The following is a 26,885-nucleotide window of genomic DNA, read 5'->3' as shown; positions in this document are numbered from 1 at the left end:
CAGCCTGGGATCTGTGTCAGCACCAGAGCAAGGTGCTGGAAGTCTCTGGGCTCAGCCCCGCTGCTGATCCAGCAGACACTGTAGGGTACGTTTCAAACGCAAGAAAGATCCCCGAGCTTCTAAATACAAATACCTCTGAAGTATCTCAATACTTCACTCACCACTTGCATAGACAGCACCGAGGTGTCCAGAGCATACAGAACAACCTTAGAGCTGTGCAAAAGCAAGCCCTATTGCAAACTTTACATACTCACCTGCTTTTCTATGGTGTGAATATACTTTTAAGGACACTTGTCCTGAAATTGGCACACGTCATCTTCTCTCCCCAAAACCAGTTTGTAGTGAGATCGCTGTGAACAGAATGAATGTGGCCATTTGAAGAACTGGGAACAAAGAAAATCCTGCAGCTCCAAGGCAGGCTTAGGCCTTCAGCTGGAAATGTGGATAGCATCAACTATCTGCTGTTTATACAGACACACACGTCTGCAGCCTGCCAGAGAACACTCAACTGCTTGGCATGGTGAGGCTGCAAATACTGACCCATCAATGAAACCCTGGGGTGAACATAACGTCCAGATGTGAATCCAGCTGCTCATTGAGAATGTTAATCCAAGATACTGACTTTTAAAGCAGGGACCTTGGAGAGATCACACTTGGAGAGTGCAAACCATCTCAGAAACTACTGAACCACTGAAAGACTCGCCTTGATTGCTTCAGCTTCCACCTAAGCATGATCTCAGCCTCCTGTTCTGAGACTCAGAGGTGACAAATTGTTATCAGCAATGTGCCCCTGGGTGTCTGATACATTGGTACACGTGGTACCAAACACACTGATGCACCAAACGCTGGGGTAGGAGTCAGCTGGCTCTGCAGTGCTGGCGTTCAAGTTACAGGCTAATATTCTTCTGGATTGGTTTTGGTCTTGAACCCCATCTAATTATGAAATCCTGAAATATTTACTATGCTGACATACTGTGACCGCCTGTGACTGCTCTGGCTACTAACTGGGAAGCTCTTTCATCTGCCTGCTGCAAAACATACCACTGGTGCACCTTGCCGTCCCCATTTAAGACACCTCTGACAACATGTCAATCCCACAGAGGCTTGCTCTAAACACCCCACAGTTTCATCCTTAGCCACCTCAGACAAGTCAGCTGCTGGAGAGAACAGTACTTGGTTGACTTTCCTGCTGTTTACTTTATGCCCTGACCCTCAAGGCTCCTCCACAGCTCTCACCACCAATCTGTCTCTCCCTTGTCTTCATATCCTCCCAATTTCCTTGCTATAGCCTCCCGGCTTGCCCTCAAGGCGCATGATGCATGATGAGCAATTTTAACCTCCTGAGCAGCTGTAACTCTCCCCGGTCAATCCTTCAGCTTCCTTCACCATTGTTGTTCTGTCTGACTTCGGCACTGAGGCAACAGAACTGGATGCAGGTATCGACTCCCAGGTCTTCTGTAATTTGGAGTGACGGAGACTCGGAGGCATCCTATCACCCACCCAGTGCAGACAGCCCCAGGCAGGAAGAGGCTGCCTTCCCCCAGTGGTGTCTCCTCATGCTGGCAGCACGTTCCCGCTGTCCTGACACAGCCCCCTTATTACCAAGATCACCAGTTCTTAGTTTCTGCCTAGTTTTGTACACTACTGCAGTAACAAATAACCCCAAATCAAAGCCCCAAACTTCCCATATTAAATATAAGGCAGTGGTGGAGAGCGGTGTGATTTCTATCACCTCTGCTGATGGTATTAAAAACTAATTCACCTCAATGCATCAGCAAAGCTTGCCACAGAAAGTGAGGAATGCATTCTGCTCTGTTCCACATGAGCTTTGGTTTATACTTGAGACCGGAGCTGACCCACAGCAGACAATTCAAATTCCTTCTGTACGGCCTCATTTTTGTTGGCTGCCAACTACGAGCCAGTCCAGCTCCAGATCCCTGTTCACAGATGCTTTATTATGGCACCAGGGAAGAAATCAGCAAGAAGGGGACAAAATACCTCAGCTAAAAGCTGCCCTTGCCTGTCAACCTCATGATAAGAGCAGACCCAGGGAGTTTAAATGCAAACAAACTGGCTTCAGAGACTCACCAGCTTTCTGTGTCCTGCAATATACCCAGGGGCCACAAAGCATGTCGAGCACGCGAGGGAAGTTCAAAGTGTGCAGGAGCTGAAGTGATCTGCAGAAGAAAATCAATACAGACAAAGCGGTGTTAAGCAGCCACATGAGAGATTAGCAAAGATCAGTACTGGAATGAAGAGAATCTTCTGAGGAACTGGACAATGAATCCTGTTTATCACGCTACATACTGCCTTCTGAGGCAGAGCCCTGCAGCGTGCCTTCCCTTCCCTTCTCTTCCCTTCCCTCTTTGCGAGATGAAATACTGACACTTTCCCACAGGACATAATCCCTCCTGAAACCCTGCTAAGGAATCTGGACTGACAGACATTGAGCCTCAGAGGAATTTCCACAGAGGCTACATCCAAACGTTACAACACCAAAGAAGCCAGCGAACGCTGTCAGAACGGGACACTCCGGTGCCAGGCACTCGCCTGCAAGAGGCCTCCATGGAGGCAGGTGCGAGACATCGCTCTGACATGTGTGAGTGCAGAAGTTCAAACGTTTGCACCGCTTTTGTGACCACAAAGATCAAACTATGACCGAATTCCTGCGAGATGGATGTTCCAGTGAACAGCTGAGACCAAAGCGTATCGCAGCACCAGCTGTCTCCCGCTCTATCTACCTCCCTTCGTCAGCAAACTGCAGTTCCGCTCCATGCTGCTGCAGCCACCCCACCACCAGCACCCATGCTAGTGAGCTCGAAGCAAAGTCACACAGAGCTGCATCTTTGCCTTCCCTGCAGATACACCTTGCTGCTTGAGGCAGAACCATCTCAGCTCACATCTCTTTCACCATTGACCCCAAGACGAATGACCATCTCTGGGTTGGAGTCCTTTGTCACCTTGATGTGTCACGCTGGGTGCATGGGGGACTACTGAAGGGTGCAGGCTCCCTGCTGTAGCCCACCATGAGCTGGAACAAGGCACCACTTACCCAGCCCCCTCATACATTCCTTTTCCTGCCAGCATTAGCGTTGTCAGATTGGCATTTTCAGCATGGCTTTGTCAAGATGAACTTGAACTACACACGCATCTGTCTTCCTCACATCAGCATGAATCTTCTCTCACTGCTTCCAGGGTTGTTAATCCTTCTCCTCTGGGACTGCACCAGGATGGTCCTTTCTTCTTGAGGATAATGGGACCGTCAAACAGGATTCTAGAAAGGACAGAATGGTTCCTTGAGTTTTCCAACTTCTTTGTAATTAGACATTCATTCCCATCGGAGCAGGAAAAGGACAGATGATCTTTCAAGGACAAGCCTGGCATTTTTTAATGGCATTCACAGGTGATGGTTTATCAGAAGCCTATTTCAGAACATAACTGATAATAGGAATCCTAAAGGTAAAGCTAGCAAACATTAAAGGCAGGAATCAGAGGGCATAGGAGAGAGAAAGAAGTATTCACATGCAGTAAACTGCTAACACAGACCTGTTCAGACAACAGTAAATGAGGACCCATAATGCACAATGCAGAACCACAGGACAGATTCCAGAGCTCTAAGAAGCTTACAGAAGGAATGGTTCCCCTCAGTGTCCCTTCAGCCATAAGACTTGTATCCCACTAGCAACAAAGATCTCAGGAGGATTAGGCTGGAGTATACAAAACCATGAGTGTAGCACAATACCCAGCCCATCAGTGGCTCACATGTTGCCTTTGGAATAAGAAGAGAAGGAAGCAGGTATCTCCTGCTATGCCAGCCTCTCTTCCTGCATCTACACTGCATATAGAAATGCTATTGAAATGCAGCCACTTCTGCAACCCACAGAACACAAAATCACTGCGTTTTTAACAGGAGGGAGGGGAAGCACAAGGGGCTTGCAGTTTGACTGCCTAAGACACCAAAACCAGCTCCATCAAACAGCTCTGACTACCATCTCACCTGAAACACAATTTTCAGCACGATAAGGCTGCCAGCAGCAAAGTGTCTCGCTGGTTTATTGGTAAATCACAAGAGAGAATCTTCAGCTGAAGCATCAATGCCAGGCAATGATTTCTACACAAGCCTGTGCTCACAGCTTTGGAAAATTGCCTGGGTGTCCCAGCAGAATGAAACAAGATAAAGAGAGAGTGATTCAAGTAATGACTAAGAACAAGGCCTGGAAAAGACTGCCTGCTTACAGATCAGCGTGATGTTTGCAGTAATTAATACATGTGACAAAGCAGAAAGGAGCACAAACAAGTTACAGTTCACATCTCATACAGTTTAAAGTTTCCACTCCCATTTGAAAGCTCTGATGTACATCACCCACCTCATGCTCTTCAGCATCACTCAGGGAAACTAAGCACACCCTGAAATAAATATCATCTGGCTGTGTCAAGGCACTACAGCAAGGATGGAAGATCATAGAGTCATAGACTCAGTGGTCCGGGTTGGAAGGGACCTTGAAGCTCATCCACTTCCAACCCTGCCATGGGCAGGGACCCCTTCCACTAGAGCAGGTTGCTCCAAGCCCCTGTGTCCAACCTGGCCTTGAACATTGCCAGGAATGGGGCAGCCACAGCTTCTCTGGGCACCCTCACAGGGAAGAGCTTCTGCCTAAGAGCTCATCTCAGCCTCCCCTCAGGCAGGTTAAAGCCACTCCCCTTGTCCTGTCAATAAGATGCACCCAACACACTGATTTCTCCACAAGCAGCTGTGCTGAAGAACAACCCATGGCTGGGGCTCGCTCCTTCACCCACCTGGGGATGCTGAGGCCACCCAAAGCCTGCACCATGCACATCACACAGCTCTGGGAGACATGAGCAAGGCACTGGGGTCTCTCCCATCCTCCGGGTGTAACTACATCATCAGGCCACGATTCTCACCCTGCTTCTATCCCAGTGAAAGCTTGCTATTCCCAGGCACATTTATTTATTGCTTTATTCTGGTCTCCATGGAAACAAGTGATGACATTCCCAGCTGCTGCAGGGAGGCCAGAGCCAGCGGCAGGAAGCACGGCAAAGGCTACAGCCAGAAAAGCACAATTCCTCTGCAAAGAGCAATGAAATAAGTGGCAGGAGAGTTGAAAAGCACAAAATGTGAGAGGCCTGAACTTAAACCCACTTCAGTTATTTAACAGGATTGCCTGCTCTGTGTATTCGGATGAGTAGGATCAAACCTCAGGACTGCTGAGGTTGTCTCATCAGCACTTCCAGACAGCGCTGGCACGTTGTATCGCTGCACCCACTGGGCACCTCTGAATTGCTTTTTATCAGCCTCCTCTGGAAATGATGAACAAAGCAAAGAGAAAAAGCAAGGCCAGATGCTCGGAGCTGAGCTTGATCCTGCAGAAATCCACGCCATCAGGTGGGTCCAGCCTTGCTCTGAGGAAATAAACACAGATGGCAGTAATAACGCAGAAATACAGGCAGCAAACACAAGCCATGCAAGCCAGCACCTGGAGTCAGGGATCGCTTTGCCAGGCACCAAGGCCCCGTCAGACCATAAGTTCAGTACCTGTTTAATACTATATAGAGCTGTTTGGTTGTCTGGGCTGTGAAGAATGTGAAATGTTTTCCCTTACACATCTCATAAGACCAAGCGATGGCTCCAAGCCCCTGTGTCCAACCTGGCCTTGAACACTGCCAGGGATGGGGCAGCCACAGCTTCTCTGGGCACCCTGTGCCAGCGCCTCAGCACCTTCACAGGGAAGAACTTCTGCCTAATGTCTAATCTAAATGATGCTGTAGCAAGTATTTATCTGATAGAGGACATTATATCATGCGATCAAATGTATATTCAAAGGACAGCATCCCTATAGTAAGGTCTTGCAGAGCTTAGTAAGAAATCCAAACCTACTGATGGACTTACATGATGCTCAAGGCTCCTGTGCAGATGAGATTTACACCAGCTTTGTACCCTATCCATCTCACACCAAAGTGTGCTATGCGCTCTCAGTGGAGGCAAGGCAATGAGGCTGTAACATAAATGCACCCAGAGGCAGCACATCCATATTGCCCTACTGAAAAGAGAGAACAAAGAAAGAAATCAGGACTAATTAGTTCTATAACATGTCTGGGACTGGATTTAGCGTCACTCAACGACCACAGTCAGCAGAGGAATGAAGAAAAATGGAGGCAATTTGTGGCTCAGTATTTATTAGCATTCAGATAATATGCCCCATCCATCATACACAAGGCATGTTTCAGGTGTACCAGTGCTCCTGTGTCCCGAGTACCCAGAACCCCTGTAAATCCTCTTCCTTGGATCCATTCATCTGGAAACAACCGCTGGGGGAAGCCATCTTTAATTTATGATGGAAACAAAGGCTGATGATATGAAGCAGTCATAAAAGTAAGAGGCTGCAGATTAAGACAGAAGGAACCCACTGCTTCCTGCATACATAGATCTGTGAGTTACATGCTGCCAGGCACAGTTGCGGGATTATGGGAATAAAACCTCAACTGACACTGACAGAGACCATTTGAAAGCATCTAAAAGTCTTCAGACAAGTTGTTTGTTCCATTTCACAGCTGCTATTTAGCAGGGCAGGGAAAGGAAACAGTAAGGGGCCTGCAGAGGTTCCAGACAGGAATACATTAAACACGATAACATAAAAGGTTGGCTCCTCTCTTTATCCAGAAGTAACCATGGACAGCATCAACCTTAGCCAGGTCTGACCAACAGACACATCTGTTTCCAGATGTTGCAGCCCCCCGCTCCTGCAAGCACTCCAGATAAGCAGCCTGGAATGATTCTTCCATGTGCCATTTTAAAGCACAGTTTAATTTCTACATGGCCATCAAAGAACGGGTCCTTACCATCAGTTACTGCTTGGTGGAGAGAAGGAGATGGCAGCAGAGATTCACAGCCTCACTGCAGGCTTGGGAAGCATGCTGGCTTTCAGGTTTATTCCGCAGGCGCTCCAAGACCAGACTCCCTGAAATCTCATCAATTTTTGACTCAATAATACCCTAAGTGGCTGAAATTAAAGATATGGAAAATTAAACATACATTTGGGCACTTGCATAAATCAAGGCCTATAAAAAAGGAAGCACCAAATAAATCTCTTCATGTCGATTTCTGCTTTGCTGAAGTTTTAATGAGTTTTGACCTTTCATCTGCACATCGGCATTGAAAAATCTCATCTCATTTCCAGGGAAAAGAACTTCTTGCCTTTGTCTAAGAAAATGAATTGTTCTGGGTCCTACACAGTTGTCAGCTTGAAAACAGTCGGGCTGCTCAGCAGCTGAGCAGCTGCTAGCTGAAAACACACAGGAGAAAACAAAGCAACCCCCATTTCCTAATGAGCGTCTATTTATAACAATTATAAATCATTAATGTTGGTTAATTTATTAACATAACAGTGACATCAGACTTGATATTTCTGGCACAGGCACATGATGTCTCAAGTTATTTATTGATTCGTATCATCTTTGACAGCACAGGCAGGTGAGATGATGCACTGATGGAGTAAAATGGCAATTCCTGGGCTGTTACCACTGGATACAGAGACCCAACAAGGGTGACAGAAGAATTAGCTCACAAAACATATTTGACAAATAGATGGGCTTCAAACTCTCCAGTGGCTCAGGACTGTAATAGGTCTGTAATGAGGGAGGAGGTTAGTAAATAGGAACATTTGAATTCAGGAACAATGACATGCAATTAATATCAGTGCCCTACCCCCATATATCCCCAGAACAATTAGGATGTGCTGAAGGAGCAGTTGTGTTTGCTGAGATTTCTGTGCCAGCAAATACGGGGGATAAAGTATGCTTACAATTTAGGAAGGTCTCACCTCTGGGGTGGAATGTGCCAGATGTTTAACAGTGCATGTAACAGCTCGGAAGAGGGAGTGACAGAAGAATCAACTACTCCAAATGGATGTGAGTCCTAGGATGGTGCAATGTAATAACTCACCCTGGAATACAACCAAGGCCCCGGACTGCAAACACCCTTGCAAGATGTGCCACCTCCGCTTTTAAACAAGGGATCACTCTCTTGATCGCAGCATTATCTGGGGGACACCAGTTCCTCCCAGTACAGCTGGATGTGAGCAAGAAATGTTTTCCAGTGAGGGTGGTAAAGCACTGGCCCAGGTTGCCCAGAGAGGTGGATGCAGCATTCCTGGAGACATTCAAGGCCAGGCTGGATGTGGTTCTGGGCAACCTGGTCTAGTGGAAGGTGTCCCTGCTCATTGCAGGGGGTTGGATGAAATGAGCTTTGAAGGTCCCTTCCAACCCAAATTATTCTACGAGTCTATGAATAGAGACTTGCTACCAAGTCTACCACCAACATTACTCCTCACAGTCCACACTCAATGGTCTGGTACGGACTGGTACAACCCAGTCTGCTTCTCTAAGCTCACCATAAATAATGCAGTACCTGCAATGGTGTGGCAGTGATCCTTTCTCTGGCCATCATCCTTTACAGTTCCCTTAGACTGATAGAATGGTTAGGCTTGGAAAGGACCTTAAGATCATCCAGTTCCAACCCCCCTGCCATGGGCAGGGACACCTCACACTAAACCACGGTACCCAATGTCTGCTTGTCACATCATGTCTTCTTGCCTGCTGGCAAGGCAAGCAAAAACCCAGCCAAACCCATGGCTGAACTTTTATATCCTGAACTTGGCTCCTGGATAAAGTATTGACACCTGACAGCCGTGGACCCTGCAGCTTCTAGAGTTCAGTCTGTGAGCGTAAGTCTCCCACTAGAACAAAAACTGAGCCTGGCAGGAAGGGGCTTTCTCCAGGGATAAACAGCTCTGCAGTTGCTCAGAGCTGCACCTCATGTCATTTGCCTGTAACAAAACCAGGATGGAGATGGAACAGGGAGAGAAGGCTGGCTGATTCCTCCAGTCTAGTCCACAAACAGCTGCAGATGCAGATGCAGTCACACCAGGAACAGGAAGGGTACTCAAAGAAATACAAGGAATTAAACACACACAGGTATATGGAGTGCTCAGGAACAGGGAAAGGTATGCAGGTAATGGTACAAACATACCTAAAGCTACAGGATGACCCTCTTCTCCAGCCTTAACCACCCCACATCATGGCACACCACAGGGTGAAAAAGCAATGGGTAGATGGCGTTTCATGTGTTGTACATGAAGCCCACCTCTGCACAGTCATCAAACCAATAGCTGGAGGGTTCTAAAGACAGATTAAATCTGAGTAGCAGGCACCCCAAGGTTTACCAAAAGCTGTGCTCCAGTGTGAGCTTGAGTGCAAGCAGCATGATACACAGAGACTTAGGATTCAAGCACTGATGCAAGCTCACAGCCAAAACACCAGCTACATTTACCTGTCGTCTCTGATGTGAGCCCAAGCCTAAATACATGAAAATCTTCTTTTCCTTTCATGATGAATACACATAAATTTGTGTCTTCCTGTGCAAAAAGTCACATCAGGGATATGTAATCATGAAAAGCACCATGTAACATTACTGTAGTTCATAATATGCATCCTTCTTCTGTTTCCATTTCTATCCAATGGGAGTTACACACTGTTATTTCAAGGAAGGTTCCTGGTTCTTCCTGAATTACTGTACTTTTACTGGCACACAAGCAGAAGTGCTCCTCATAGGAATGAGGCGGTGAAAAGAAAAGAGCATGAAAGGCTCCATTAGGGAATGCAGGAGCCATTCAAGGTCTTCTCAAGATTAACAGCATTTTTATGGAGATGTACTTGCCTGCCTTTCTGCTGATGCTTTCAATAGGAGCTGCAGTAACTTGACTCAGAATTAAATGAAGCTACTTATACGCATAAAGTTAACCAACCACTTAATTAGTTTCCTAGTCAGCCTCTTTCTGTAAAATGAAAGAAGGGGATTCATGTTTGCTCCTCTCACAATCAAAACCTTTCTTTTTTAAGGAAGCATCGATACTCTGCTGTCTATTCACAGGGCAGAGATGTGGTGTCTCTATGGAAGGATGCTGTCCTCTGAAAGAGATCTAATGCTCATTGTAATCACACTGTATTTTAGAGCACCTCTCTGAGCATCTCATTTCTTAGCTAACAGCTGCTTGCATCGTGGGTAGAACGAGCATCTTCTTGCACCTGCTCAGAGAATGAAGCGCATTCCTTCAAGTGATGATGTGACAAGAGGAGGGACATCAAGGGAACCCCTGTGCAGGGTCTTGCTCAAGTGGAAATCAGTCATCCCGTATGCTTTGATAAGAGATGGCATTTCTTCCACTTATCAGCTCTTCCCTGAGGTCCCTTATAACACACTTCACAGCTAAAGCCATACTTCCTTTTCCCAAGTGCATTACCCCAAGCCTGCTCACCCAGGCCATCAATATATGCTTACATCCCCCAGACCTGTAAAGTCTCTCAGGCTGGCTTCACTCTTTGCTATTTTCATAGCCTGTATCATCTTGTGCAATAACAATACCTGGGAGTTGTTTCGGCCTGGCTCTGGCTTTTGTAGGAGCGGGGGCACAGTCCTGAAAAGCAAAGTTGGCCAAGGAGGCTTCCGTGGGAGCACAGCTGGATTTGGGCTGCTCAGCAGATTGGCTTCAGACCCAGCTTTGTGCAGTGTTTTCCCTTCTGCACCGGGGTACAACACTGTGCTAGTCATGCCATAATCTTCCCTCATGAAAGCGAACCAAACCTTTAACTGCAGATAAAGTCAAAAGCCACCTCTTCTCTTCCTACATTTTTAAAGCAAAGCCATGTAAGTCCCACAAGAAGTATGTATAGGAAAAGTTTAACACCTCTTTTGTGTCATGCCTTGGGGCAGCTTAGGATACTGGACAGGGATGGCACATCCTCCTGCTGCCACGTCCCCGTGCAGACAGCGGCTGCAGACGGCTGTGTCACTGTCCTGATGAGATGCGATGGTACTAACGAGATCCAGGAGCCACTCCTCGTGGGGAATGATCAGAAATGGCTTCGTTTCACTCTTGACTCCTGACAGAAAACAACTGTGGGTGTAGTGAGAGTGGCAGATGAGGACGGGAGGGGGAAAGAGGGGGGAAAGCTCATCACAATCTGCAGCCAATTTGAAACACTCCTCTGGGACTGACTCGTTATCAGCCCTGCAACCAGGCATTTCACCTATCATGTACTGCCTGATAAACACTGATATTCTGCTAATAACAAACTGCCATCTGCTATCTATTAATGCTTGTTAAGGCTGCTTTAGAGGCCAGCAGAACCCTCCCTGTGCCAGTATTTCCCCCGCTATCTGCATTTTCTTTGCTTCCCCTTTTTCGCTTCTGTGGTCAGACGGGAACCGAACAGTGCCAGCTCCTTCTGCCATCTCCGATAAGGTTATCTGGGATCCTAATGGTACATCCTAAACTTAGATTCAAAAGCAGAAAATCACTAATGGGCTCCTGTGAGCGGTGGAGATTCTGCTCTTTTTAAAAGGCTTTAAAGCTCCCTGCTGTGGATTGAGCCAGTTTGGTCCTCCAACATGGAAAAGCTGTCAATCATCTCAGCCAGTGCCCTCACTAAGCCAGGTATTTCATAAGCCACATGACCCAACCAGCCAAGACACTGAGCAGGAAAAGGCAACAGGTGGCTTAGATCCATGGGTGTTATTAGGGATAGAGACACACTCTCAGACATTGGCTGGTTTTCATCCCTTCTTTTCACCTTTGCCTGAAAGGGAATGCATCAACAAAGGGAAACTTCAGCAGGAGTTTAATCAAAGCTGCAGACAAAGAGGCTGGAGTCTGTCCCTTTCTGTTAAAAGCTGACTTTAAGGTCTGTTGTGTGACAGTGGTAGCACTCGTTACACTGCATTCTGGACTCATTATTAGGCTGAAGCAAAGGGCCCATTTCTATCCACAGAGTGTAGAGCGGGGAAGAGAATGAGTCCCAGTGACTCTTCCATGAATCAAATGCCCTCTTGGCTTCGTTTGTCCACACGTGGCCTTCCCTTGCACATACACATGTTGTTCTCTTTGCGTTTGGCTCTTTGCACAGCAGAGACAATCCGTTTCTTTTTTGTCTGCAGAGATGGTCGTCAAATGAAAGGCAAAGCTGCTTCTGACTGACTATCTGTCAGGATCTAAGGATGGTTGGTTTTCTCAAGCTGGTGTTGAAGTAGAGGAAAAGATGACAATCCTTGGAAGCAAAGTTGCTTTGACTTCTATTCCTACCCTTCAACTGAGTACTGACACCACCACCAAGGAAGGCTGACATCAGGATGCCACTGCTGTCCTGAGCAGTGGCTGATTTCCAGTTTGACTCAGGGCTAGTACCTATGACACAAGAAGCACCACAGAACTGCTGCTATTCTGAAGGACTTAGTGGACCTACTCAGTGGCAAAGGAAGGATGTGACCGGTTTCAGAGCAGCATGTAGCGAACAAAGCTCCCGCTCACCTCTCACACTGTGCAGGTCATGTCTGGGACTGTCCTGTTCACGTACGCATCAGAGCAGCACGTACAGTGAGTGGATGTGGAGTGATGTCTGACAAGGAGGATTTTACAGAGGGTATTTTTAAAAGCCTCTTGCTCTTGTTAGTCCTGATGGGGAGGGGAGCAAGGGAGGAAAGTGGAAAATGAAGAGGCAGCTAACTTGAGAAATACTGAAGCTGCAAGCAAATAACTGTGAGGAAATAAAAGCTGTAACAACAACAACAAATCTTTGAGGGTTTGATGCATTCCTGCCTGTGAATCTGCCTGAATCTATTTAAAGGACCAGATTTCATCCCAGTATATAGAGTTGCAAAGTTTGCTGGAGCTGCTGCAGATTACACCATTTGTAATGACAGCTCATTGCATCGGAGAGATGCCCAGCAGAGAAGTAACTGCACAGCACATTTCCCTTATGATGAGCAGAGGGGTGACTGAGGAGACCAGTGTCTGTGAGCTCACCTACATGATGCAACCTGCTAGCAAATAAGATAAGGTTATACCTCTGCTGCTGGACATGTGGAAATCTGTAGGATGGGTCGCACCCCAGGGGTTATGCAGTCTGCTATTCCCTGCACCATCACAGGAAAACTGAGGGGAAAGCAATTGCCACATTTGGTTTGGGTGCTCTATTAAGCAAGTAAATTAATGGTGCAGGAAGCTGGCATCACTCTCTAAGCTGCAGACAGCAGCCCTCTGGAAGAAGATGTGATCATGTAATTAAGGAGTGTAGCACACTGTAAGCGGGCAAAGGGGCTAATTAAACCCACAAACTTAGCCTCCATTCTGCTGTTTTCTGGTGGTGGTGATCTTCACTTTGCAGCCTTTGTAATACGAGTTTAATGTAACTTTCGGTGCACAATAGCCTCTCGCTCGCATGCCGCCTGCATTGAGTCACAGCACAATGAGTCTCTCGCCTCCTGAAGTCATGTAATTATCTGGGGATCTTAAATTAAGAAAAAGAAGAGGACTCTTGTAAACCTCTCTGTTTGAAGAGAAGTGTGAGTAGGCGACTCCAGTGTTTGTGTCTGTCTGCGGAGAGCCTGAAACAATAGTTTGGAGCGAGACGGAATGTCGTGTGTATCCTCATAGAAAACTAATTATTCCTGCGATTATCAACAGCATCCCCTCAGGGAACTCTGTCACCCCCGTGGGTATTTATGGGCCTTAAGTACAGGGAGAAATCTTGCCGATGACCCTAGCTGTTATTCCTTCCGTTTCTTCTAAAGATAAAGCTCCTTGATCTGTCTGGGAGAATCTACTGGGACAATAAAGGACCCCAATGCTCAGAAGCGTCTGGATTTCCCGATGCCATCTGCAGATCCGTGTCCTGTCTTTGCCTTCAAGCTCTGGGGATATGAAAGGGATGAGAAGTCCTGCATTTGAAGGGTGTCTATTTGCAAATGAGGGCACAACTAAGGGCAGTGTGGTTTGGTAGGACCCACCTCCAGGATAGCCCTCGGGAGCATCAGAGCACACAGCAGCACCGAGAGCAAAGCTCTGCAGGGAGACAGGCTGCAGAGCAGACACAGGCAGTTATTTTTAAGCCATCTCTCACATATAGGCAGTTCATGTTTATGGAATATGGCACAGGAGGTATCTTAAAACCAAAGCATCTCTCCAGCTATGCGTATCCAGGACAAACATGAGGTGAATGATACCCTCTAACTTCCTTCCAGAGCCACTTCAGTGGCAATCAGAGGAAACGTTTCCTAGAGAAACAGTTCATATCAAATTTATAAGCCTTCCCTTGGGGAGGAGACGTCTATTTCCCCTTCTACCTGTCATTCTTCTTCGTTTATTGGATCAATAAGGCATTAAATTTGGCAGGCTTTAAGTAAAAAATGAGCTCTTCATATTACAGAGAGCCTGGATGGATAAAAAAAAACCCTGTTAGAATCGAGATGCAGTTAATAGGAGTAAAAATAAATAGAAACAGAATCTAAATGTAAATGAACATTACATCACCACTGGCATTTAGGCTCATTTTCAAACACAGAATTAGAAACAGATTTAACTTGCTGAAGCCTGCTGTGTTCATACAGATATAGCTGCTCTGGGGGACACAGGTTCTGTCCGTACCTTCTGCTCCCCAAGCAAGCCATAGATGAGATCCTTACTGGACAAGAAAGGAGCAAGAGGGGCCATGCAGGGGAGTCAAACCTCTACTTTCAGCTCAAAAGGGGAGCTAAGAGGGTGGGAGGAATATGATGATGTTCCTGCTTCCCTGTCCTTTGTAAACTGATGCAATACCGGGTTAACCGGACCCTCCGAACTGACCTACTGAGTTGGAGCTTCTAAGCTTCTGGTCTTTAACACAGCTCCTCCATCAGCTCAGATGCCATAGCCACCACACACTTACATCCATCACGAAGTCCCATCTGTCCATGGAACTGTGGAGTGTTAATTTCCCTGCAAGTGTTGCCAGGAGGGTGAGACACACTCCTGTCTGAGGAGGCAGCTGAGGATCACACCGCCGTGCCCTGCCTTCGGGGCTCACAGACCATTTCCCACTTGGCTGCCTCTCCACAGCCTCAGAGTTCTTCCTTCCTTACCTCTGGGGATCACTGCCCACATACCCATGTTTTCCTCTTCACATAAGGAACGGAATTGCTGGCAGTTCCTCTAAGCTGATATTATCAGTAGGCCACAGCAGCTTTTCTGACTGCCTTCAAGCTTCAGGGGCAGTTTTCAAAGCTACCCGTCCCCGTTCTGTGCTCTGACTTCCACCCTGATGAGTATAATTTCCCTCTGCTCAGAGGCGAGAAGAGCTGTTCTGTTCAGCTACGAGCATGGGGTCCATCATTTAGGTGGAGATGCAGTGATTACGTGTGAGGCTGCTTCTTTTGAGAGCAACTGTCTCCCACAGTGCCTATTACAGAGCAAGGTTTAACACTGCTCTCACTCCCACTAATCCCTTTGTGTAATGTCACATTACGCATTTGCTTCTACAACTATTTTTGTAGCTCAAGGCCTTAACTTGCATCTTCCAGCTTCGACCGCCTTTGAAACCACATTACATTCAACAGGGAAGATCTGCTCTGTCCTGACACACACACACAGGCAGAGAATTACCTTTCTCTCCCACTTACACATTCCTTTGCTTAGGAACTCACCTTGGCTTGAGGCTTTAGGCAAACGCAGCATGAGAAGGGCCAGAGTAAGCCTGCAAACCAACCCCACACAGATCCTACAACTCTGTCAAAGCCTTTTACTAGCCTTTATCCTGCCTGGATGGTTTTAGTAGCATATTAGCAGAGAGCCATGCTGTGATCAGCAGGAAGGGCTTGTTTATTGCTGGCTTGTTTGAAGACAAGCAGAGCAGATAGTCCCAGTGAAGTGGGAGCTAATTATTGAGGCCTTAATGGAAAAAGATGATGATGAGATGTTGTTTAAGATGTGGAAAGCGTGTGGGAAATGGAGCCCTTGCTGGCTGCGCTGTTGTTCATCCACAATCAACTTCTTGTGTTGAAATATAAGATTAATTTTAATCAATCTCATATTCTGAGCTATGATCTTTGGAATTGCACATCTCACTGTGATGAGCGGGGAATACCGATGTATAAGTTGTTGCTCTCTACTGATACAGAAACTTATTCCTAGCACTCCTCAGCCAGCAATATGTCTTCAAGCTCATTCTTGAAGAGTAGGAGACATATTCCATTGGAGGGCTCACCTCAGATGGCAGACACACGTCAAGAGGTTTCCTACATTTACTGTGCTAAGTAGATCTGTTTCCTCTGGAGCAGTAACCTCGTTAGTGCTTGGGAGCTTCAGCTCAATTCACTCAACATCAAGCAGATTAAAGGTGACAGCATGTAGTTTAATTCTAGCGCAGGCAAAGGCTCGACTCCTAGTAATGAAGTGAGGAAGAAGATTAGAAAAGGAGGAAAAGAAACCGAAATGTAATTTTGGCATCAAATTCCCTTCCCAGCTGTCACCTCAAATCCTGGAGGTACACAGGAGCCATACAAACTCAAGGCACCATTTACAAACTGAAGATACACCTTGAGTACTGTCTCTTAGAGTAAGACCTTCATGCTGGTGCACCTAGATACCTCCACCCACCACAGCTACACACAGCAGCAACCTGCCCCATCGCTTCTCTCTTCTCTTGTTCAAAATGGCATCACCATTTACAATTAACATTGATAGTGTTAATCTCGCTCATGTTTCCATCTGTTGGGGCAGATCATCAGTGGATTTCTCCTGCCTTTTGGCAGACCACAGCATTTTGAGCACTGTCATGACATAAATCATAAAAAGCACAACTCTGATAAGGTTATTCAACAGCTCCATTAACCTCCCATGACAATTCTGGCAGTGTAGAGCAAAGGCTTTCAGGGAGACTAAGGTTAAAACATTGCTAGGACAGATGACAAAGCAGGTTGTTAGAGGTGCTTTGTCCAAGCCTTTTCTCCCTCCTTTGGTCACTTTCAGGAGCTCACAGCCTCACATTAATCCTTCATAGACTTGGGTTCCATGGGTCAACACGCTTTTCTTATGAAGTGCTTCTACCTGGAAAACATCTTCTTCATCTCAGGGAAAGTGAAGGAACAGAAGGAAGAGTTGTAGGAAGTGATTCCCCAGATGAGCTCACAGCTCACCTCCAATGTCTTGCCCAGATGCTTGCCTCAAGCAGCCTCCAGCAACAGAGCAGTGACAAATGCTTCATAGTCAAAACCAGTTTTAATAACCTGCTTATCAAGACAAGCATCATCTAAGCCCCAACCATGTGTTACCCCCAGGAGCAGGCTCTTCCACTGGCATGATGGGCATCTCCTATGTGATCATCCTTATCCTTCACCACATCCTTTGGTTTTGCTGCCTGACTTAACAGTTATGTCTCTATCTCTCCATTCAATGCTTGGGACATGGAATTTTTCTGACTTATGGATACTGGGTATTACAGAGAGCACCAAAATGATTGCTGCATGTCCCTGAATTGAGAGCAGCCTCTCTGGATCCTGAGAGTTACACCACACTGCAGATCAGCAGCAGGAATGGTTCAGAGGCTGGATTTATGGGCAGCTAAGAGCCAAGTACCCTAACAGTTAGTGAGGCAAAGACTCAGTGCTAATACATCACGGAACTAAGAAATTACTTTTATAAAGGCAAGTAACAAAAATTGATTTCCATACGGATTTTTTTACTTTGATATTCCTGAAGTCACCATCCTGAATCCCTCCGAGCTGGAGAGTCCAATCTTACAGGTTTGGAAATATCCATATCATTTGTGATGACATGAAAGGTATCACTATCTGCTTAAAGCTCCTTCCACGTATTTGGGTATCATTTAGCTTTGTAACAAATGATATTACACAAAATTACTGAATCCTTAAGGATCTTAAAGAAAAACTACTTATTCCCAAATCCTACTGTGGCAAGAGGAATAAGCTATCTCATTTCAAGGACTCCTGACAGATGGGGAAAGGCAATTCAAGCAAAGCAAACTTCAGAATCACACGAAAAAAGCCAATGATGCTCATTCCCGTTCGATGAAGAAAATTTGGAGCAACTCTATTTAGATTTGTAACCAGAAAGAAACATTCTGTTTCCTGACAAAGAACTGTGTCATGAATTACCTTAGGTCTAATGTAAGACAGGGTCAGGCTGTTACTGGCTGTGCCTGATCTCCAGATCTTTTCTGACCAAGAATTCTATTAAAAGATCAGTCGAATGCTGCTTTCAGCCTGAAATCATTATCTTGTTGCAAAGGACCCGAAACTTCAAACCTGAAGATCTTTCCTTTCTTACTCACACACACACACACACACACACACACACAGATGTGGAAGTTCTGCTATTGAAAGAAGCTTTTGTCACTGGTGGGCTCCTCACTTCATTTGAGATCATCCAGGCTTTCCTTCCCTTTGTTTCCCTAAGGATTGTCATTTCGGTGTCATCTTTACACGAGGCATGAGATGCGAGTGAGCAGGGGAAAAGGTAAACCTCATTATGCTAAACAGCAACATCTGCACTCAGATCGAAGTGAGCAGTGACACGAAGCAGTTTAAATCTCAGCTGTTGAGCCTGCATGATGGGTATTTGGCAACACAACAGGCACAGACCACCCTGGACACTGCTGCTAACAGCCAATGTCACTCACTGGCAGATGGGAGTGCACAGTTCTGCAGGCACTTGGGCTGACAGAGGAAAGGCAGAACCAGTGATCTGGGGAGCAGAAGCAGACAAAAGCACTGGGGACCTCTGCAAACACAAGTCATCATTTCACACAGACACTTCAGAAAGGCTTTGCCAGCTCCTTCAGACACTGAATCTTGCTGTTAGCCTCCTTTGCTTCTACATTAAGGCACAAAGAACTGTTGTTTTTCCATCTCCCCCTGTAAACTCGGTCAGTTACTCAGTGGCTCACCCGGCAGTTGGGGTGCTGGGCTCTGTGCTGCAGGCCAGCTCCAGAGAGAGCCCTCAGCATGTTTATAATGACACGTCTGGTGATGAGAGCCCTGTGTCTCCTGAGGACCACATCCCTGTTTGCTTTTCCAGGTTCCAGGGAGGACAGGGAGAAGTATGCAGCCCTAAACACAGTGCCTCTCATACTCTATTTTGCATCATCCTAAAGAGTTAAAGTTCAGTGAACACAAAGACTCCATGGAGAGCTGAAGAAGATTTTGTGACTGTCCTGTATTCTTACCCACCTTAGACATCCAAATTGTCTGTCAGGACTGGGGCTGGCATTGAAGCTGCGAGGGGTTGAAACAGAACCCTTAAATGTGGGAGAAGAAGGGAGAAGGGCCCTTGCTTCTCCTTTGCAAGAAGCAGGAATGCTGGAGGAAGAGGATGTTAATCCGAAGGCAGGGTGGCACGCGCTGCAATGTAACCTCGTATGGCAGAGAGAATTTATTGTGGTTTTCAACAGGAAAAGCTCCAACATTTCACAAGATATGCGTTCTCTGTGATTATTTGTAATGCGCCATAGATGTGCTTGGCACTTCACTGTCAGAAACACTGGCAGGTCTCTGCCTCAAGGAAGCTATAATTAGAGTATAGCAAGGGAAGATGATGGATACGAGTGTATGGGAGGACAGGGATACAACAGTGAAAGATCATGAAGAGCTTTAGCTGCTCTTTCCCACATTTCTCTTTTAGTTCACTTCAATGTGATATAATTTGAGTGTAGGACCAAGAACTGATGGAACTCTCGGGTTTTTACCCCACAAACCTGCTTGTGTCCCAAACCAGAACAGAAAACTGAAGCTCCGAAATTCCTCATGAAATAAACACATGCAGGAAGGGTGAGCTGGAAGCAGCTTCACTGAGCTGCCTGCCGTTCCTAGGGGAAGTGTTTCTACCCGGCTTTACCTCTGCACTGTGACACAAACAAGGGAAGAAACAGTCTACCAGGGCCAGTGTGAAAGACTCACGCCCACAGCACAAGGAGGTCTTGAGTGTCTGAGTGCTTGTTGAAAGTCTTGTGTCAGCGGATGTTCTGTGAAGGGGTTTGGTGAACAGCTTCTAGTGGAAAACAGCTTTAGCAGAAATCTGTCAACCAAACCCAACACTGAGACCATGGAAGAGTAATGGGATAGAATGAAAGGGAGAAAATACCAGGCATAGAATAGGGAAGGAAATGAAGGAAGAAAGGTGATTCCAGAGCAAATGCCCCTTGAAGAGATCAAGGGAGCCAGGAGAGCTCTGCTTTTACCCGGGGTTTGAAGAAATTTGGTCATAACCAAAGCAACTCCCTTAGCAGATGAGAAAGCAAGGACCTGGAAATGAGATCCCAAAGGCAGTCCCACGAGGATGTCAGTCAGTCCTGAAAGGGAATAGCAAAAAGAGGAGGGAGACACAATGCTTTAGGATTACGGCCCTCTCTTGGATGTAAAGAGAACAGTTGTGATGAATCCACTCCTCCTCTGGGAGCTGAATAGAGACCAGTGACTGAGTTCCTAGAGGATGCCCCTGGCCTGGAGACATTAACAGCTTCCGATTCCCAGCAGCATGTGGGAAAACTGAGCAGGCAACAGATTTCCAGATCATTTCAAGTGTATTAGTACAGTTCCAAAGCACACAGCTTCCCCGCAAACCCCCCACTGTGATTTGGAAGTCTCTGGCTGTGTCTTGCACATCAGTGAGTCACTCGGTATTTTCCTTCTGCATAAGGAGCAATCTGACTATGCAGGAATGAGAAAGGAAAACAACTCTTGGTCTTGCACCTGAGAGCAAAACAACCTGGGTTAAGCACTCACTTGCTTTGCACTCACAGGAATAACCCCCTGGGTGGCTCAGTGTTCTTGCTGGGGAAGGGGAAAGGTGCCTGGTTCCAGACAGTGAAGACAAAAACAGTCCCACAAATACATCAGGTAGATTAGTAAATGTATCCTGCTAGAGAGGTATTAAACCCTTCCCAAATGAGATGAAAAGAACCTGCCCTTGGAGACTAAATACAGGATGGCTGTGAGGTACTGACGGGAGAGAACTGCACTTGTACAGAAATGAGAAAATACATGGAGAAAGCTGAATTGAGGGAGTGGATAAAGGGAAGGGGTGCTTGGGCAATCCTAATGAACCCAGTCCTTTTACAGACCTGTGTTCATTCTCTTTGCTCAGTGTGCTAAATCCCTTCAATCTCCGTTTCCCCCCCTCCCATCCCCTTGCCCTGTGGTCAGCACTGTGGAAGGTCTGGCTGCAGCAGGAAAGGGCTGTTAACATGAGGACAGGAGAAGGACTTGGGAAAATACTCAGCTCCCTGGCTCTGGATAAAGATAATGAAGATCTTCAAAAGCACAGGGGGAAACCAATAAATCTCTGAATTGAATATCTATTTGGCCACCTTTCATCTAATGATCTCAAACCGCTTTTTATTCACACATCAATACATTCAGCCTCTGTAAATGCAGGCAAGTCAAGCTAGGAACAAAGCAGCAGGCAGCAGTCACAAGCCCTGATGCTCACCCTGTGCTGCAAGTGTAAAGTTCCCAGTCTCAGGAACGCTAACGGAGTATCTGGAAACCTGGGAAGTGGTGATGAATTACTCTCAGCAGGGCAAACTGCGTGTCTGTGGAGAAGGAATTGTGTTCTGTGCCATTCAGAACACAAAGAGCACCGAGCCAAAGGGGGGCAGGTGGCTGCTTCCCTCGGGACTGTAATTAGTATTATCTGAGCAGTGCAGAGCCCACAGAGCAGGTGTCTCCTCTTGGCAACCAGCTGTGAACAGGCAGGATATTGGTGCTGATCCTGGAGCCTTTCCCACAAAGCAGGAAACAGCAAAGTTAAGAGGAAGAGGAAAGCAGCAGTTAACAGCCTGATGCCACAGTGTGCTTCTGAGTGTGGAGGGTGTCAGGACCAGTGACCAACAATCAAATCTGACCTTTCAGCATCTGCTCCCATTTCACATTCTTTCTGTAGCTGCTGTTTATAAGGCTGAGAGGATGTGGTGAATGGTCCTCAGGCCACCAAAGAAATATAATCAGCAGCTCTCCCACTGGGAGGCTGGGGTGTGCCACCACTGGCACCATTGCCAGTAGGATCTCTCATCAGGCCAAGCACTCTTCCTCTACTGCTCCTGCAGCTGCAGAGGAAGGCACCTGTTCACAGCAGCACAGCATGGACTGCTTTGGGTTGGAAGCTCATCCAGTTCCAACCTCCTGCCATGGGCAGGGACACACTCCACTAGAGCAGGTTGCTCCAAGTTCCATTCAACCTCTTGCCTCTCCTGCCCTAAAGACACCAGAGCACTCTTTCCTACGTGGCCCGCCAAAGATCCTATCTCCTGGAAGTGCCCAGTCTCTGCTAAGTTTTACTGCCATTAAGCTGAATTCAAACTATCTGTTACAGACCTCAGCGGTGCCTACATTAAAGAGAACAAGTGTGCTTCAGACTACACAGCAAAGGAAAGACGCAGGAGATCTTTCCAGGTTGCACGTATCTGCCTTCCCCGGTGGGCCCTTCTCTGTTGAGAGAGAGGAGAGGGTCTGGTTCTATAGGACAGCTGGAGATCTGCACCCACCAGTGCAGCAGTGGGGCTTCTCTGCACCACCAGACACCCTCTTTAAAACAGTGACTGCAAAATGGCTTTGCAGAGGCGGGAAGAACCAGAGAATACCATGTTAGTGCCTCAGATAAAAGCGAACAGATCAAACATGACAATGTTCTGCACATCTCATGCTGCCAAGCTGGGTTCCTGGTTTGTGCTGCTGGAGTAAACAAGCTCAGTATAAAAGGCCCGTTCTGATACCATGCTGGTTTACCCTACAACAAAGTGCTTGAAGATGAACCGAAAGGCTTTTAACTAACCTCTCAATGTGTCTGCAGTGTTTGTGTCTTGCTGCTGCTAGCATCTAATGATGTGATTCTCCTTCCTCTGAAGCTGGTGCTGTCAGTTGCCCTTATTTGCTCTGTGGATTTAAAGCAGGAATCCTGCTAATGGCCAGTTTGCAATGAGACTCGCTGCAATTAGTTACTTTCCTTAGGACCTTTGGAACACCTTTCACAAGCTTAAACTTCTGCCTCTTCCCACTGAGCAATAACCTGACTAAAGAAAAATGCTCTTCATATAGGATCAGACTTCACGGCCCTGGAGAGCAGAAGTCTCTGTCCTGTGAACTATCCACATGCAGAATTCCCACCAACTACAGCAAGCAGAGACTCCAGGATTAACTGGCATCAGCAACAGCAGAACTCTTTACAGCAACGAGAATATTGTACTAAGCTATTCTGGGGATGGAAAACAAGCTCTGCAGATTCCATTCTTGGAACTTGAGTACAAGTAACCTCATACAGCTTCCCATCCTCTTTCTTCTGTGTTATTTCCATTCATCAGAAGCAAGTGGGAAATGTAGATGTTGGTTTAGGTACTGTTTCTACAATCTCCTAGAGGTTTTCTAGAGTGCAAGCTGTGCTTCAGAAACCTGCTTATTCTGGATATGATCCTAAACATTCCCAGAGCTCCACAACATTCACCTCTGTGAGCAATGACAATACTGTTCAAGGAATCAGGGAGCAAAGGGACACAGTAAGCATCCTTTTTGCTAGATGGGACTAAGTAGCTGATGGATCCACTGGTTGCTATCGTGCTGACTCACTCACAGCTTCCAGTTAAGAGTTCCAGTTATACTGATTCAGGCTTATTCTTTCCATGTGCTCCTAGCATCCTTTAGGTGCAATAAGGGAGCCAGGATACACCTTTCCTCACAGGCAGCATCGCAAAGACAGTGAATACCAACTATAAGCCCAACTTGAGATGCATCACAACACTAACTTCAACTCCTTGCCCCACACCATCCCCTTCTGAGATGGATGAGCATGTCCTGATGCAGCTTGCGCTGTGCCCAAGCTGCAATGCCCTCAGCCAGTTGTTGGAGCAGGTCTGATCCCATGAAGATCTTCTTTATGCAAGTGGTCAAGCTTGTGTTGTTTAGCATTCATGCTACACTGTACATGGTTTATAACAGATGGGTCTTATTAGCCAGCCAGAAGCTCAGTAGCTTATATTCCCAATATCCCTGCCTTGATAGTTGCTAAAATCATTAATTCTAACTTTATGCAATCACAACCCCCTATGGTCACACTGAGAAAAGAGATCTAGGAATGCATATGCTGAAAGAAAGACAGTGATTTTTGACTGGCAAATTTTAATGAAGGTATCATTACTATGGACAGTGATTGGTATCATTTGGGTGGAACAAAAGGAGCAGCTCTTCTGCTGCCTTTCATTCCTGCTGCCAGGATTCTGCAATCACATCTCAATAATGTCAATTTGCTGGTGGCATTAACGCTGTTGAAAATGGCCCCTCTGAACCCTTACAGCACCCTGTATGTGGCTGAGTTCTTCAAGGGTGCAGCAATGAGAGCAAAATGTGTATTACTTCTGATCAGAGAAGGTGACATGCCTGGATTATAACTGCCATTCCATGCTTCAGGCTTCAGCAGGTGCCGTTTCACTATGTGCTTCTCTTCGCAAGCCAGCTCTTGGGAAGCAGAGAGGTCACCAGCTATTATCGGCAAAGCCCTGGTTGTTTCACTTCAAGCCCAAACCTTCACATGCTGCACCATCAGGCCTGAATAGACACTGTCCTCAGTGCAGCCTGGAGTATCTGCTTTCCCAGAACAGGCTCCCAAAATATCATACATCCACACTCTATGGGTAAAAGAGTTTCATTGAAAAAGCAAATGTCACACAAATTACCCATGCTTCGGAACCTGAATGCCACTAATGATCTCAGATATAGAATCCCAGGCTGGTTTGGGGTGGAAGCGACCTTAAAGCTCATCACACATTTGCTAACACTGAAGACATTCACAGCAGCTTGTTCCCAGCTGCTCTCCTTTCTCAGCTCCCCAAGCAGGGACATGGAAAGGGCTGTGGACCAGTGTTGCTGTTCTAATATGCTCTGATAGGAGAAGGTTTCTAGCACCTTTCAGCCTGCAGCAATGTGCAGACACCCCAAAGCCCCAGCGTCACCAGGAGGGAGCTGCATTATCTGCCCTGGGTGATTAGGAATCAAGACTCTCTATGGATCACCATATCCCATCCTCTTACTCACAGGATGCTCACGCAACACAGTCTCTAAGGAGTTAACAGAGTATCTGCTTTCTTCTTCACAGATGACAGGATATAAAACACTTGCCTTGCCATGCAGCAACTCCATTTCTACACTAAAAATCCCCAAGCAACACCTTCAGCATACCACAGGAAGACAGACAGAAGTGGATGTTGCAAGTTTACTCGTATCTTGGGTACCATATGCTATCCAGTAATATTTTGGGCTTCTCAAGAAAGCGTTGGTTTTCTACTTGTTTAATGTGTGTGAGGAAGTGTCTACCACCACCAAGAAACATTACTCCATTGAGCTGGAAGCAACAGGTCCAAGTATTCCTGAAGCATAAACATTTTGGTCTAGATGGGGTATTATATCACTTGTTCTATTCCCCCGTGATGCAACAGGCACTCAGCTCGGCAGCTGACTGATGGCACAAAGACACACTGCAAGAAAACCTGACGAGTTAAATCCCGTGATAATCGCATCATTTTCCACTAAGTTGGGTCCGATTCCAGCCATCATCACATGTAAGACAAAGTGACAAGCCGTGCTGCAGCCTAATGCAGGGTAACAATAACACAAACCTCCCTGCTCCACATTTCAGGAAGCTGCTTGTTGGAAGGGTGAGTGGAGGAGGGTGGCAGTTAGAGAGTGAACACACTCACCATGGGCTCCGTGTTCATCTGTCAAGGGGTTGGGACTGGATGAGCTTTAAAGTCCCTTCCAACCCAAACCAGTCTGTGATGCTGTGATTCCTCAGACTAAAGCAGGAAGCCCAGTGTTTGCTCTTATTTAGCTGTAGTCATCTTTCCTAACATGAGAAGTGCCAGTTCATCTTCAGGGGTGATGGGAAACTGTGTGGTTTTGAAGAGTGCTCCTTGAAACCTTCCAAACTGATTTGTTAAACACCAACAAGTAATGCCCAAACACGAGAGACTAGTGCCTACAGTTTAGATCTGGATTCCTAGTTTAAAAGGGAGGCTTCAGAGTATTTCCTCATCTTTGAAATACCCCCATACAATTACGCTGATACTCTCATGCAAACAGCCTCTGGAGGAAACACACTGGTTTGGAGCACAGTAAACAGTTAAGTTTCAGCAAAAACTCTGGAAAGACTCTTGCTATGTGGTGCAGAGTCCCCATTTCTAATTAAACATTCTCTCTGCACCAGTGATTCAGACACACACAGCTCTCCAGTCCCTTATGGTTTTCTGATTTTCAGCTAATAAGCCAGACAGCACATCCCATGGCTGAGGAAGCTTTTGTAGCCAGAGTAAACCTGAGAGCCAACAGTGAACTAGCACAGTATCTAGGTGCAATGGATGCTCTTGCAGCGTCACCAGAACCTTGTGGCTCTAATGCCAAGTGTCATATCCTGCATTACCCCAACTCCCTGAATTAGAAGGAAGTTTTAATGGTTTTAAAACAAATCTCCAAACCACAAACTAAGAATGAAATAAAGACTTGGAGAGCATCAGAAAGATGCAGGTGTATTTAAGGTGGCCTCAAGGTCTGGGACAGGCTCGTGGTAGTGCTGCTGGGATGAGGCAAGGAGGAGAAGGATGGTTGTTTTCTCTTAGAAGGCTCTGACAGGCAGGCTGATGTCATTCCCACCTTATGTGAAACGCAGGGAAATAAAAGTGAATACTTGAATCATTTCCCTGCCTAGAGCAGGAGAGCAAGACAGGACCTACATGGCAACACTAGAGGGAGCAAAGACAAGAAAGAGATGAAGAGGAACGAAGGCAGGAGAGGAAGAGCCACAGCAGTGTCTGAGGTAGCTCTGAAGAGGAGGGGAAGGAAAAGGAAGGGTTTGTGTTATTTGTGCCTCAATCATTGGATCAAATTTACTGAGCATAGAAGTCAAAGGATGGTCCCTTCTAAGTGTGTCCAGCAGGAAGGGAGCAGCTGGATTCTCATCTTGGATATGTTCAGGATTCAGGTTCTTCAGGTCACGCTGAGTCCTCAC

General features: G+C 46.5%; 1 protein-coding gene and 1 long non-coding RNA gene across 2 annotated transcripts in view; one reads left to right on the top strand and one right to left on the bottom strand.

Annotated features, from left to right (window-relative positions):
- The window catches only part of LOC133265390 (uncharacterized), a 396,645-nt gene that overhangs the window by 269,433 nt on the left and 100,327 nt on the right, over positions 1–26,885 (top strand). The gene's annotated exons all lie outside the window — the stretch shown is intronic.
- Positions 3,053–26,885, bottom strand: part of CUNH8orf48 (chromosome unknown C8orf48 homolog) — a 59,879-nt gene continuing 36,046 nt past the window's right edge. The window contains exon 7 of the mRNA XM_061445848.1: positions 3,053–3,274. Coding sequence (XP_061301832.1) covers positions 3,201–3,274 — 74 coding nt within the window. The 3' untranslated portion in view covers positions 3,053–3,200. The remainder of the gene's footprint in view (positions 3,275–26,885) is intronic.

This window comes from Pezoporus flaviventris, unplaced genomic scaffold, assembly GCF_033815535.1.
Source record: "Pezoporus flaviventris isolate CSIRO_AGI_PZ_B2104156 unplaced genomic scaffold, CSIRO_AGI_Pfla_v1 ptg000005l, whole genome shotgun sequence".
In the NCBI taxonomy this organism is placed as follows: Eukaryota; Metazoa; Chordata; class Aves; order Psittaciformes; family Psittacidae; genus Pezoporus; species Pezoporus flaviventris.
The sequence above is the reverse complement of the archived record's forward strand: the minus strand, read 5'-3'. Positions and strand labels throughout refer to the sequence as shown.